The sequence below is a fragment of the Anneissia japonica genome, unplaced genomic scaffold (assembly GCF_011630105.1).
Source record: "Anneissia japonica isolate Jap-2015-1 unplaced genomic scaffold, ASM1163010v1 scaffold288012_len1326614_cov192, whole genome shotgun sequence".
Lineage (NCBI taxonomy): Eukaryota > Metazoa > Echinodermata > Crinoidea > Comatulida > Comatulidae > Anneissia > Anneissia japonica.
The window spans coordinates 710,448-725,309 of NW_022756612.1; the positions used below are offsets into that span (position 1 = coordinate 710,448).

The 14,862-nt window shown below is 31.8% G+C and overlaps 1 protein-coding gene across 2 annotated transcripts in view; it reads right to left on the reverse strand.

The window, feature by feature from the left end:
• The window catches only part of LOC117124304 (voltage-dependent L-type calcium channel subunit beta-3-like), a 103,000-nt gene that overhangs the window by 12,180 nt on the left and 75,958 nt on the right, over window positions 1-14,862 (reverse strand). For both annotated transcript variants that reach the window (XM_033270492.1, XM_033270491.1), the window contains exons 7-9: window positions 10,635-10,759; window positions 8,669-8,808; window positions 1,954-2,057 (exon numbers count right to left, since the gene is read on the reverse strand). In XM_033270492.1, the coding sequence (XP_033126383.1) occupies window positions 1,954-2,057; window positions 8,669-8,808; window positions 10,635-10,759 (369 nt within the window). The remainder of the gene's footprint in view (window positions 1-1,953; window positions 2,058-8,668; window positions 8,809-10,634; window positions 10,760-14,862) is intronic.

Genomic DNA, 14,862 nt, shown 5'->3' on the forward strand with positions numbered 1-14,862 from the left:
TAATATAAAGCATCAAAGGTACATATACAGTGTTTAAATAAGGACATGTATATATATGCATTGTAAATGTTTTACTAATTAATGTATTTTATTATTTATTTTTCTCTAATAGGATCTTGCATCTAAAGCTTCTGCTTTCAGTAATTACATATTGTTCATAATTGCTGTTTGCACAAAGTTGTGTATTTTATTCCCAAAAAATTATGAAAGTAAAATTACTTATCGTCAAATACAAGTATTCCACCTCCCACAATCTACAGAATTGTTTTATAAGAAGCTTATTTAACCCTGTGATATTTTGATTTTTTTTCCTTCATTGCTATTCTAGTCCATTAATAATGAAGGCAAGTGTGACCTTTGACATAAGAATGACATTTAAGCAGCTTGTGAAATGAGCATATTTCAATGGTGTTCCTCAGTGGGAATGACAGCATAGCATCATAATAACTTAATATTTAGGCTATAAGAAACAATGGATATGGGGTTTGAATCTCAAGTTAGAAATGCACAGTGTACATATGAGACAAAAGATGTAATGATACCATTGCCTTTTTAAGAATAATTATAAAAAATCCAAAACATTTAAGATTTTTCATATTAACTGTTTGGAAATGGTCTATATTCCATGTCTTTTTATCTTATAAAATCTTTATCTTATCTTTATTTAGGATTGAGATTTTTTAAAAGAAAAATACAAAATGAACAAAAGTTATATTTCTTATTTTTTTAAGGGGTGGCTGGCTTATCTGAGCTATGTACTTTGCTTATGCTACCCCTGTCCACCATTTCAATTTCAATAGTTTACATATACTCAAATAAACGCTTCTTAATTTCACTGTAAACTACAACACACTGTAAATAAGTGAAATGTTATGCAAAAGCATAGTATCTCAGAAGAATGGACAGAAGTTAATCAAATTACTTTTAATACCAATTTGCCTAGGCAAAGATGTACTTGCTTCGAGTACTTACAGTATAACATGGTTTGATATGAAAAGTAATATCTCAGGTGCACAAGATTGTTACAACTTGTAAAACAACTTGTTAATTTTCTCTACTATGAATTGGGCATTATACAACAAACTTAACTGCAAATTGGCTAGGAAAGGCTTCTATAATATAAATACATACTTTAATAAAAGAATGTGCTTGAAAGCTAGTGTATTGTAAAAATCTACTTGTTATTGTACTAATATTTTACAGTGCTTTGTTTAATAAAATAGATATGATAAAAAAAATATATAATTCAAATGATTATTTAAGTTATTTATAATTATATAGTAATAGTCAAATAAATATATATCATATAGTTTGAAAATTAATTATATGTTTATAATTTCGTAGCCATTTGAAAATGACTTTCGTTTCATAATTGCAATTATTGAGAATTCCAAAAAAGAGATTTAAAGGCATTCCTAAAAAAGGTAAATGTTAATATACTTAATTATAGTCACTCAGATATATTACAATAGAGTGATACAATAAGAGAAATAATTATATTTCACATTTTTTTAAAAAGATTTACATGTTTGGAATAACCTGCTTTTGGCAGTCTCAAAGTAGATCTATTAAAGCATCACTTCAGAATACATCCCTTTGCAGTTAGGATGTAAAACATGCATGTAAAATAGAGACTGGCAATACTGCAAAATACCTGTACTCACTAAGATATGATAATCAAAAGACAGCGATAAGTAGACAAGAATGTATCCATGCATTATAATAGTTGCAATTAAGAAAGCCTTTCTTTTTCATTGCTCTAAATTTTTAAACATAAATGTTCCGCCCTTGTAATTCACTGCTGATTATATTGGAATATTACATTGCATACCGATGCTTACTGTTTTTTGATCAGAATGAGACCAAGGGTAATATGGATATCTACACATCAATACATATTGTTTATTTTGTTACTGAACTAATATCTGGCACTGAGAGTTTGTGTTGACTTACCTACTGTGCTGGAAGTTCTGGTTGGCAGGGTGTGTTTCGTCTTAGGGTTCATTATCTGCCGCTTGGCCAAGGCTATGTCAGCTTTCACATTAGTTATACATATTCTAAAAGAAAAGAAACAAACATCTTTAATATAGTAAAGTAACTCATTTGCCTAGTTGAGAAATTAGAAAATTCTGGCATGTCATCGAAAATTTACAGCTGCTGCAGTGCAGTTGGGAATTTGGCAGTTCAATATACATGGAGACAATTCTTTGCATAAAAAGAGTGTATTGTTCTTGAACATTCATGGACCATGTTGTACATAAGACTAACAGGTAAATTAATATGTAGGAGAATATCGCATAGCTCACAGCATCATTGTAATGAATTGTGTATGGACATGGTTGGTGACTACTTTTGCAGAGCAAGTATCAGAGCAAGCCCTACTTTTCTGAAAGAAAAATGGGTTTTAAAGTGCACATAAGCCAAAGGTGTACATTAGACCCCAGTTTTAATGAAAATATTTGAACACTGTGTACATGACCAACTCTACTCTTACCTAACTAAAAACAAATTTAATCTGCCCTCATCAATCGGGTTTTCGTCCACTTCATAGTACATCCACTGCCCTCTTTGAAGTTTCAGACTATATTCTTGATAACATGGATAAAAGCCAACTCACAGGTGGAGTTTTTCTCCATCTAAAAAAAGCTTTTGACTCAGTTTATCACCGAACCCTTATCAACAAACTGACTTTTGGAATTTCTTGTCACAAGCGAAAATGGTTTTGCCTCTTACCTTGATAACCATCAACAAGCGACCTGTATAAAGGGTACTCTCCCTGATTTTGCTCCCATTCATTATGGAGTTATTCAAGGATCCAACCTAGGGCCCCTCCTATTTATTATTTTTATCAATGACCTTCCTAATTATATCACACAGTGCAAAGTTTCAGTATAAGCTAATGACACTACTTTATTTTTTTCATCTAAAAATGTAATTGACATTCAGAACACTCTTTTTCATGACCTACATAATGTTGCTAATTGGTTAACCAAAAACAAACTCACTTTAAATCTAAGCAAAACTAAAGCAATCTTATTTGGATCCTCTAGGAAATTCAAAGGAACAGACAAACTTGAAATTCACATAGGTAACTCTGTCATTCAGACAGTTAACTGTATAAAATATCTTGGTGTCTGGCTTGACCCTCAGTTATCATGGACAATTCATGTTGATAAGACTATCAATAAAATTAATCAAAGAATTTATTTACTATGTTGGATACGTCCTTATCTTGATAACAATATTCTTAATTTAATTTACAAAGGTTTTATTCTCCCTCTTTTTGACTATTGTGATATTGTTTGGAGTAGTTGTGGGAAAGGGCTCTCTGACAGAATGCAGAGAACGTAAAATAGGGCTGCACGAGCTATTCTTAGGGCTAAAATCCGAACAAATATTTTTTCTCTACATCAGCAACTCGGCTGTTCTTTACTGCTGGATAGAAGAGATCAACATGAATTGTCCGAAAATGTCCGAGTGGTAGAGTTCAACATATTTTGATAATATCTTTACCCCTGTAGGTAGACTTCACAACCATCGGACTAGGGCCAGCTCTTCGGGACATTTGTCATTGCCCAAATGTCGGACCGAATCTAGGAGGAGGAGGTTTGCCTACAGGGGCATCAGAACGTTCAATTCTAATAATAATAGTAATAATAATGGTAATACTGGTAATAATAATAATAATAATAATAATAATAATAATAATAATAATTTTAATAACTAGCCATTTTTGCTGTTGTATTATGTTTGTAATATTCTCATATTATTTTAACAATTTAAAAAATTTTATGATCTGGATGTTAATGTATTTTTTCTGGTTTATGTATGTTGCTCATTTTTATGAATTGTGAATGTTATTGCTGACTTTTTTACTGTGGGAGAACAATAGATATGCTACTGAACAGGTTTTCCTAGTGTAAAGAGTAAAGAAATAAAAAAAAAATAAAAAAAATAAGCACTTACCAAGAAAATTATTAACTTCTCAACAAAATTATTCTCATTAGGACCCACAACCCCATACATACACCCAATATCTGTACATTTTTTTGCCAGCTAAAAAGCACTCTGTTAAGGGTGATGGGGAGGGGGGTCCGGATGTTGATGAACATCATCCCCTATGCATCCGTTAAAGATGCATAGGGGATGTTAATGCATAAATATATAACACAATATTCTATACTGCTACGTCTTTAACTATAATTTTAGAATTTTATAATGTTAAAGCAGGTAAGATACTGGTATTAAGAATATGGTAAAAATGGATTATACAATACATGCTTAAATGTTGTGATGGATGTAGACATTCCTTATTTGTCACATATTGACTTATTTTAGTGATTAACATGGTCACTTTATAATATATTTTTAATATTCCATTATATTTAGTGAACATATACAGTAAGCGCTTGTGTCAACAGCACTCACTGAAGTGGTATGTTCCACTGACCTACTACTGTACATACTGAATACTCTGCTCCTTTAACTGTACTGTACTAACGTAATTTAAATAATGAATTCTCACATGTGTGGCTTTTGTAGTGTGACCAATATTTTGTAGATTCGTAAAATTGTTTTTCATGATATTTTAATAGACATAAACATAAACTCAAAATATGCCAATAATGGTAAGACATTTAAATGAATGGTGCTACGATATATTTCTTCCAGAACTGTGCATGCGACCACACGGTAAATCGTCACAAACATTTTTTCATGATTATTATTAGTATTATTAACTTCTCAGCTATATTATTTCATTATATTAAAAATCTATAAAATTCATCTCATTCTCTTATGCTCAATTCATACTTCAGCCAGTTCACATGTCTCTCCAAATATTGCATCCGTGTGAATACCTATCTGTGTAAGATTAGTTTCCATAAAAGAAAAGAATATCGCAGAAGACTGTAACACTGTCCAAATATTTAGCAAGGATCCAAAATATTGAGCTCTATATTTAGTGGAATGTGAAATGACTATACATTTGAATTGTATATGAATGAAACATGGAATGATGCAAAAAAGAAGCAATCTCAACAAGAATGAAATAATCAATTTGACCACATGTGTTCAAATTATAGAAATGAAATATTGAAAGAGATAGGCCCACTAAGTCAGTAATGAATTGATGGGTGGTAACAGGTGCCATGATTATCTAACGTTCAGCTGTGTGATGCAATCTTTACTAGTAACACAGGGTGATATTTGAAATAACTTTGAAATAACAAATGAATAAAGGACAATAATAATAATAATAATAATAGTAATAATAACAATAATAATAAATAAAAATATAATTTAACCTTGGCAAAGATGATATTGATGATGACGATTGTGAATTTCAACAATTATGTTAATGGTGATGATAATAATTATAATAATAAACCTTTTTCAATAGCACTGAACAAAAATATAAAGAATAAAAGACAAAAAAATCATCGAACCACAAAGCACGTTATAAATTCCTATATTTTGAACTAATTTTTCTTAGTAGTGATTATAGGTGTGACGCAGTCCAATGAAATGCACATGCAACACGGTATAATTATCATAGATGTTAATTACAAGTTCTTGATCTCACAGAATGGATTGCTTCGATGCTGCTTTAGTCAGGCTCATTGCTCACTTGAGGAAATGAGAGTAGCATTCTTAAGTACTCAACTACAAAAATAGAATTTATCATGTGCGATCAACTCAGTGAAGAGCCTTGACAAGTCAGTGACAATACCCTGTATTGAGTTTGTATTTGTGTGTGTATGTATATGTGTGTATGTTTGTATATATATGTGTGTGTGTGTGTGTGTGTGTATGTATGCATATATGTGTATGTATATATATGTATGTATGTGTATGTATTTATGTACGTTTGTGTGTATTTATGTACATTTGTCAGGCTCATTGCTCACTTGAGGAAATGAGAGTAGCATTCTTAAGTACTCAACTACAAAAATAGAATTTATCATGTGCGATCAACTCAGTGAAGAGCCTTGACAAGTCAGTGACAATACCCTGTATTAAGATTCAGAATTATATCATTTCAACAAATGCCACAACATTGGGCATGTGGACCATGGTTTCTTTGGTTCCAATGATCAATTCGGTTGCTGCTAACTGCAATCATCTGAAGTCGAAATGCCATAATTTTACATAAAGAATTACAGTTATTGACCATTCAAAATCGTAGGTCCAGCCAAATTTCACTTTAAAATTCAAGCTTTAATCTTTATGAAGGACAATAGGTTAATGGTTAGCTTGCAACCCTATGTTATAAGTTGTCTTTTCATCAAACCATACCCTCCCATCAATCTACTGCCAAAGTTTGATGGTATGTTGGATGAGTGGGGAATGAGTGTGCAATCCTGAGGGGCCCTTAAGTCCTACTTCAACTCAGCGTTATATATTGCTAACTACCTTACACCTAACCGCCCTTGGGCATGACAGTCCAAATTAATAGACTATAATAGAATTTTGAAGCTCATAATGCCATACTAAATTTACTTTTATGTGAGTTACTAGTTCATTGCATATTACGCAATACCTTGAGAAAAAAACGTGTCCTAAGCATTTGGCTAATTGGTATCGTTCCTGCCTGTTTCATGCCATGGCCCGGGTTCGATACCCGGCTCTGCATCAAGTATTCGAGTCTTTTATAATAACAAAAACGCTCAGCTCCTCGAATAACCCTCTCGGGAGAGTTAGGCGAGTTAAGGACCATGTATGTATCAGTCTGTATCCGTTTTATGTTGTAGAGTAAGTGGGGTAGTTGGCGCCGAGCTATGGCAGCCGCGGGTCTCCGGGGACCCAGCCCGAATTTCCCAGTGTGTAGGCATACATATACGAAGACAAATAAAGAATTATTATTATTAATAGGAAAATGTAAGGGTGAATACAACTTGCCCTCATAGCTCAGTTGGTTGAGTATCCGAATGGTAATTGGAAGGTCTTAGGTTTGAATCCTGATGGGGACACAAGTTTTTCTCAAATATTTATTATCTTATGGACAGTATAAGCCTAAAAATAGTGTAAAAATAAAAAAATATTGGAAGTATAAGAGGCATAAGTAAATTTCATATTTTTATACTTGTCTCAAGATAAGTACTTTTTGAATAACTCACTTGTCCTGAAGACAATTTTACTTGTACCAATATTATTGTGCAATAATCATGAAAAACATGTCAAACATAAAAGTAAAGTATGTTATTGCATATTTATTTTTTATTTCTATAATCATTCAATTTTACTAGCATAATATTCATGAGTATTTCAGCCATTTGTAAATAAATACATAACAAAATTAATAAATACTTATGTAAAATATCTAACAAATATTTTAACATTAATTTACATTGGAGCCGCTATCCCCCTTTCAATAAGGAATTGCGTTTTCTTATTGTGTTTAGAAGCCGTCATCAAGACAACGATTGCAAGTAAAAAATTCCCAGGCATGATTGATTCCTACGATCACCCAGTTCTTGGCCACTGAGATTTTGCACGCTGCTGTAACCATGTAACCAGGAGTTTTACCACATTATTTGGGCGACCGTATCATACGCCGGCAGATTGTAATCAATCAATGCCACATTAAATGTATTTTTATTTGCGGGGATACATAATTTAATCAAATTTGCACGGAAAACTCTCTAGAAAAATTGTAAATACTTGTGTTGTATAAATTATCAAGGTCTTAATTTCTACGCCTAATGTGGCGCGGCGGATATATTTTAACCTGGACTATCCTCATTTCATTTGTTGCATATTAAATAAAATTGCTCCTTTCACTGAAGGACAATTGTTGTATATAACATACAGGTAAATTATAACCTGGCCAAAACCTAGACTGTTTGGGCTTTCTACACTAGGCCAAATGGTCAAAGCAGATAATTAAATATATGATATTTTCAGTAAAAAATAATTGTACCATACTGTATTTATTTATACTAGCCAATGGATAGGACCTACTCGCTTGTTTCACCTGAATATAATATTTGATGAAGTTTATGGAATTTTAAGATGATGACACTGTTAGCATGAAAAACAATATATTTTCTTCAAGAAAGGAGAAATATGCGGAACTATGGTACAATTAACTTTCTAGTGTTAGACTACCTTTGTCACAGTTATGAATATAATGATGAAGATAAATAAAATTTAGATTGGTGGAGTTTTCAGGGCTTTATACACCCAAAAGACATTGTTACATATGTAACAATGCATACCATACACAAATAATGCATATTAATTACCACAATACAAATTGAAGCACAGTGGCCTTAATCTCGAGATGAAGCCTATCTCAAATTGAAGCCCCCTCTTTAGTTTGCAAAATTAGCCTCGAAAAGAAGCCATGGGCTTCTTTTCAAGATCTTTTCGAGATGCACAGTGTGCATGAATTTCAGAAAACAAAATAAATTAAAAACAAGCTTGGTTTATACATTAGTTCAGGTGATTTACTTCCAGTTAAATACACTCCATAATACAGATTGATGTCACAATGACCTTATTTATTGTTTAATTGTACAAATTCACAAAATTTACAGCATTCTTTTTGAAAAGAAGCCCCCCTCTTTACATTGCAAAAGTAGTCTCGAAAAGAAGCCCATCTCGAAAAGTAGCCCATCCAAAGTTCGCAAGGTATATAAATATGATTGAAAACTAAAACACATACCTTCCTTCAAATTTGCGCTTCAGATAATCAAAAAGTGCCTTTTGCATCATGTCAGTCACTTCATATCCCTTCAGTGATGGTCCCACTAACACCAGCGGCCTCATGGAAGGTACCACTTCATAGGGAGGAACGTTCTCTGCCTACAAATTAAAGAAAAATGCAAACATTTCTATTTAATTTGAATTTCATTATAGATCTAAAAATATAACACTAATTACATTCTCAAAAATTAATACATAATAATAAAATATAATAAAAAACATAAAAAAAAAAAATAAATTATTTCCATTTCTAAGCAAATGGGAGCCAGCATGAAATTATTAACAGATGTAAATAGAAAAAAAAAAAGTGCTACCGTTTTCTTATTGTTAGATGTAAATAGAATGCATCATTGTAAACTATTCAAGTTCTTCTAGATCCCTGGTTCTTAATAGGTGGTCTGAAGGTTGATAAGTCAATGACGATGATAGTCACCTTATCTGATCCAAGAAATGATTGCACATGTGAACATGGTTACTATGCCTTGATAAAAAAACTGTGTTTGAGTAGGGCCAACCTAGGGCTGCGTTAAGACAGCAATATGAAAACATTTCTACAAGTCGATGCTTCAATACGATGATCTTCTATACAAAAATGTGCACGTTTTTTTGGCCATACGAAATGAGATTATTCAATTTCTGGCAGATGTCAACTTGGCAAAGGCAACAGAATTTAAACAGTATCTGAGAAACCCAGAAAATATCAAAGTGATAGCATTTCTTATGGACGTGATCACACTATAATCGATTTGGTATTGTATCGGCTGTAAATGGATTTCATGGCAGATTGGAATTGTATACAGAGGACTCGGAAAGTGCAGAGTGGATGTTCTTTTCAATACTTACATAGATGGGTACTTGTGATAACCACACTGAATTAATGGAGGGTTTGATCTAACTTTGCGTCACGATTTGACGGATTTGTCGTCGATGATGAGATTTGCATCCATGGCACATTCATAGCCAATTAGCATTTGCATGAATTGCCAAGAGAAATTTTGAATGGTAGAATGTGGCAGAGTTAAGCATGGCAGTTGCATAAATAATGGAGAATATCACGATTAGGGGAGGGATAATTTTGGTGCATGGACATTGCTACTAATGCAAGGCCTGTGTTGAAGAAGCTAGGCATCACCATCTTAATCATGTTTGGTAGTATACACGTGAAAGCGGCTTTTTAAATATGACTTTTATAAAAAACAAATACAGAAATCAACTTACAAATGAGCATCTCAGAGACTTAATGCGAATATCTTTGACACTGACACAAGATTACTGCAATTGCTAAGGCCTCTATCACTGACATTGATTATTTTAAAACATTGACAACATATTTAGTATTTCAGTTTTAGCCTCATTATGTTATAATTTTGTATTTTATGGTTATGGTTATGAACTGTTATGGACTTTTCCCATTAAACAGGATGTTTTATTTTTGTTGGGACTTGGACACTCAATAAAGCATATTTGGTGATGATTTAAGCAAGCAATGATGGTTTGTTTGTGTTTGTTTATTTTATGTAAATATAAAAAATAATGTGCTATGATAAAAGATTACAGTCTTTTTGTTCAAAATATTTTGCTTCAATCTTCAAAGCCTGTGTCTTCATATAACTGAAGTGACATGTTTGCATGACTAAATGTCATTTATATCATACTATATTAATATATATTGCCTCAGATAGCCGTGGAATCCATTTGGCCAACGAGATCTTCTCAAAAATATTTGGCCCTACAAAGAAATTAAGAACCAGGGTTCTAGATGATGCTTCTATGTGTATATATAAAACTACAGTATGTGCAGTTTGTTCCTCTGCCCAATAGGGTTCCAAATATAACATGGAACAATTAATGTTAAATAAATTACCATGTAACATTAATTTTGAATGTAATTAAAGATGAAATATAATGAATAATAATGAACATACCTTCTTAAAAAACTTCCTTTTTTCTTTTGGCTGTGGAGATATTGTATTAGTTTTGTTTGACATACTGAGAGAGTTACCCAATGTTGTCTCTTCCCCTTCGTCTACTCCATTCTGATCATCTACACCTAAGTTGAAACAGATATGAACAATGAATTACTAATAGTTACAGCCTGGGAGCTGATTTGAGGCAGGGGTCCGAAGTTGAAGGAAGCCACTTCTGTGAAATCTGTTGGATGAGCTTTCTTAACACATCTAACTTTATTTTGTTGTGTATGGTGATACCAGTGATCTCTACTATAATGGCTTGATTGTTCAAAAAGTCAAAAATGCATATGGTAGCATTCGTGGCTTCATTTTTTGCTGTACAGTAATTGCTCAATGAGCATTCCAGCCATTACAGTAGAGACTGGTGGGTGATACCTATCAACCAGCTGACTTCCAGCAGTCAACTGATAATGCAGTAATAAAAACAAGTAGATATAATGAATTTACAGGAGATGGGCCATTTTCCGGGAAATTCTTAGTTCCTTGCGATTTCACAGAGAATGTGGAGAATTGGTAAAAGATGAAGCAATCGACACCAAAGCCAATTTTGATTTGAGCATATATTTTACCCTGTGCACCACATCAGTTTTGGCGCCAACTCGGTGGGATGTCGTCAGACGCCCCAACGAGGTCATCGGATCAAAAATAAAAAAAAATAATAGTTTGCATATCCACATAATGTTGTTTTGATTGCCAATCCATAATATTGTGGTCAAAAAAGCACTGTATTGCAAAAACCAAAGTTCTTGTACTTATAAATATAATTAAATATAATGAAGATAAATATACCAACAATAACGCTGTCTTTTATATTCCTTAGAAGCGAGTAACTTAACACATACAAGGTAATGGGTTCTGTGTGAATATAAGCTGTAAGATGTAGGTGTTTTAATCTACTTCCCTGATATGAAATGTCATTATTATTAGCATCATTGAAGTGCAGGGTAACACTGTGAATAGAACATAAATCAACGAATTGGCTGCCTCATCCTTCTGATGTCACTCCCATGAATCAACAAGCTACTTCAATGCATCAACGTCATTAATTAGCACCGAATATTTGATTGGACCTCACATCAAAACAAGTGATATGTAATATCACTTTGTACATCAAGACTACTGGTATCACAAAATACCTAAAATATCAAATTTGATCTAGGTTCAGATGATGGATTAAAGATGTATTACTAATGTTTACCCTCTTGCTTATCTGGAGCTTATACTCAAAAGTATTATCAACACTGTTTATCATTTTATTATTTAATCTTAAATATGCATCAGCAGTCAATACATATTTATAAGGGTAGATTTTCATAGATAAATCTATTTAAAAGAATACGAGTACCACGAATGAGTAATATGAAGGAAAATGTAATTATCGATTATACAGATCAATATATAAAGAGAATTTGACAGCTAACGTCAAAAAATTGATTTCTAAAGAAAACAATATCTATAGATTGTATTGTTGGTGACCTTGATGTGATGGATTTTAGCAAAGTTAAGCATACACCCTTTTGGCATGATAATCAATGCTCTTCACCAGCTGTTTGATCATTATATTCAACAGATTCATTTGTCATAATAGAAACTATGAAACAATGGTAAACTGTAAACACTGATAAGCGTATTGGTTATGTTTCTTTTTGTTCATGTAAAGTGTGTAGAGGCAAAACTATTTTATAATATTTGCAATAAAATAGAAGACGAGCATTATTATTATTATTATTGTTATTATTATTATTATGATTCTTACAATTATTATTATTATTATAATTATTAATTATATATAAAATGCTTGTGGTACACCATGTAGCTAGCTCTGAAAAGAACTTTTGTTTTTTGAGAATGTCAGACTATTTGTTAGCAATAAATGTTAATGCTGTACTTCTAAATTAGTTACCGTTACACAGTATTATATTTTATATATTTTAAAACACACATGGACATGTCTCGTACAACTTCATTTATTAAATTATATTTTGACAGCTCCTGCAGTCTTTTGCAATGAAAATGACAATAGTTTCAGAAAAAACATAGGGAATAGAACGCACAATGCAAAACATACCTTGCACAATGCGTAACTTTCCAAGTGCAAAACATTATTATTTATTAAAATCACAATAAACTGCTAAATAATATACAACCAAAATAGTTTATCACATGCATATGATTATTCTAAAAATTAATTAGTTAATGATTAAAAAAAAGGATAGTCACTCACTATCCCAGGATCCTTATAGAGTCCAAAAAATGAGTTTTATGTTCAAGAATTAGATTTAGTTCTGTGATTTTTGCTGTGTAAGAATTAACAAAAACTGTTGCCAATGATTACACACTGAAGATTATAGATACAATGTCCAGTCTGTTTAAAATGCTTGGCTACAGGTAACCCTTCTTGATTATCACAAAACAATTGTTTCAAATTATTAATTCTGAATCAAAATTTTGTACCAGTCTCACCAATGTAATCCATGTATACATATGTTGCAATAAAGTAAATAAACTACACTGGATGAGTCGCATGTTTTGAAAGAGTTGCCCTTCCCCTCTTACATAAAATGAAAATAAAATTAAAAGATACTGTATTGTATCAAATAATATAAGCTTATGATAATTTTTAAATTACATTCAAAATATAGAAACATGAAATGATTGCAGAGAAATATTGTACAACCTTTCTGCTACTACAAAATGCCTCATAATCATTATTACTTCAATTTCATCCAAGAGCAAGTTACCAATTACAAGATGCAAATAAACATGCAAAGGTCTCATGTCTCATTATAATAGTGTTAGTAAGTTTCTAGTTATGAGAAATACAGGATTTTAACCCGAAAAACCCGAGATTGGCAAGACAAGAACATTAACCACTATGCTATTTAAATTTAAAATATGTTTGAATACTTTATTATTAGTGAATTACTAAACATTTCTCAAGACGACAGGCTATTTTTGGACTTGACTTTGGGGTTCTAGCGTATAGCATTAACTGTATCATGTATCTAAGTATACTTATAAATGTGCATTGCTAAGTGATGCTTGGCTTGCTCTATATGTCACCTCATTATGAATACTTAACATACAGTACAGTCCATTTTTATTTTTAAAATTTTACTTCTAACCTATATGTATACTATTACTGCATTAAAAAAAAATTCCTTTGAAACAATAATTTCCAGAAACATGAACTGTAAATTTAAATAACATTTAAATAAACAAAACAAAATGATCTGATCATAAGATTGATGAATATGGATGAATGTAATGACATTTGACATATGGATAATTTTATGTAACTTCAGTTTATAATCTGTATAAGCTAAGGGCATATGATTAAACTATGATTGACATATTATTTACAGACATAAATATGCAATCTTTGAATTCAAAATGTCACCAAAAATGAATACATGTGTTTTGTGTTATGCAGTCTGGCAGAAGAAATGTCACTGTATTCTGGTGGTTGCTATCATTTTTTATGTTGTTTAAAACTCAACATTTTGTCTATAAGTATGCGGCTCAGCAGCTTTCAGCCTGATGCTGGGGGCATATAGCTGGGTAGTAGGACATTACATTACATACATTATATATTTCTCTCAACCTATGTGAATTATTTGGAAAAATGGTCTACTACAAGATTAGGAATACAGTAACATATGCCAATTAGGCACTCTCCATTTTACGAACCCAATTTGTGAAGATGATGTCATAAATTACATATATCAGAAAAAATGCCAATAAGAATAAATACCAAATAATGGAATAAACCATTTCATAATAGAGGTATTTTTTAAGGCATAGAGCTATCACACACCATTTATTCCTACTCATATTGTAGTAATTATTTAGGTTGTATTTATTTTAAGCAATTGACTATAGAGCATCAGTATCAGTTTGTTGTATCGTATAGTAAATTTACTTAAAATAAATACAACCTAATTAGGTTGTAATCATTTAAGTATATACAGTATAATATAATTTATTAAGTTATATTTCAATAAATGTAATGTAATTGTAATAAACGCATATACAAAATGAGCTGGTTAGAGAAGAAATGAAATGAAAAATTTGAAAAAGATATGTTTTGAGACAGCTTTTGAAAATGTTGAAGGAGAATTGCGAAATTCAAGGGAGGGAAGTCCATAGTAATGGCACAGTAAAAGGAAGATTTCAATTGACT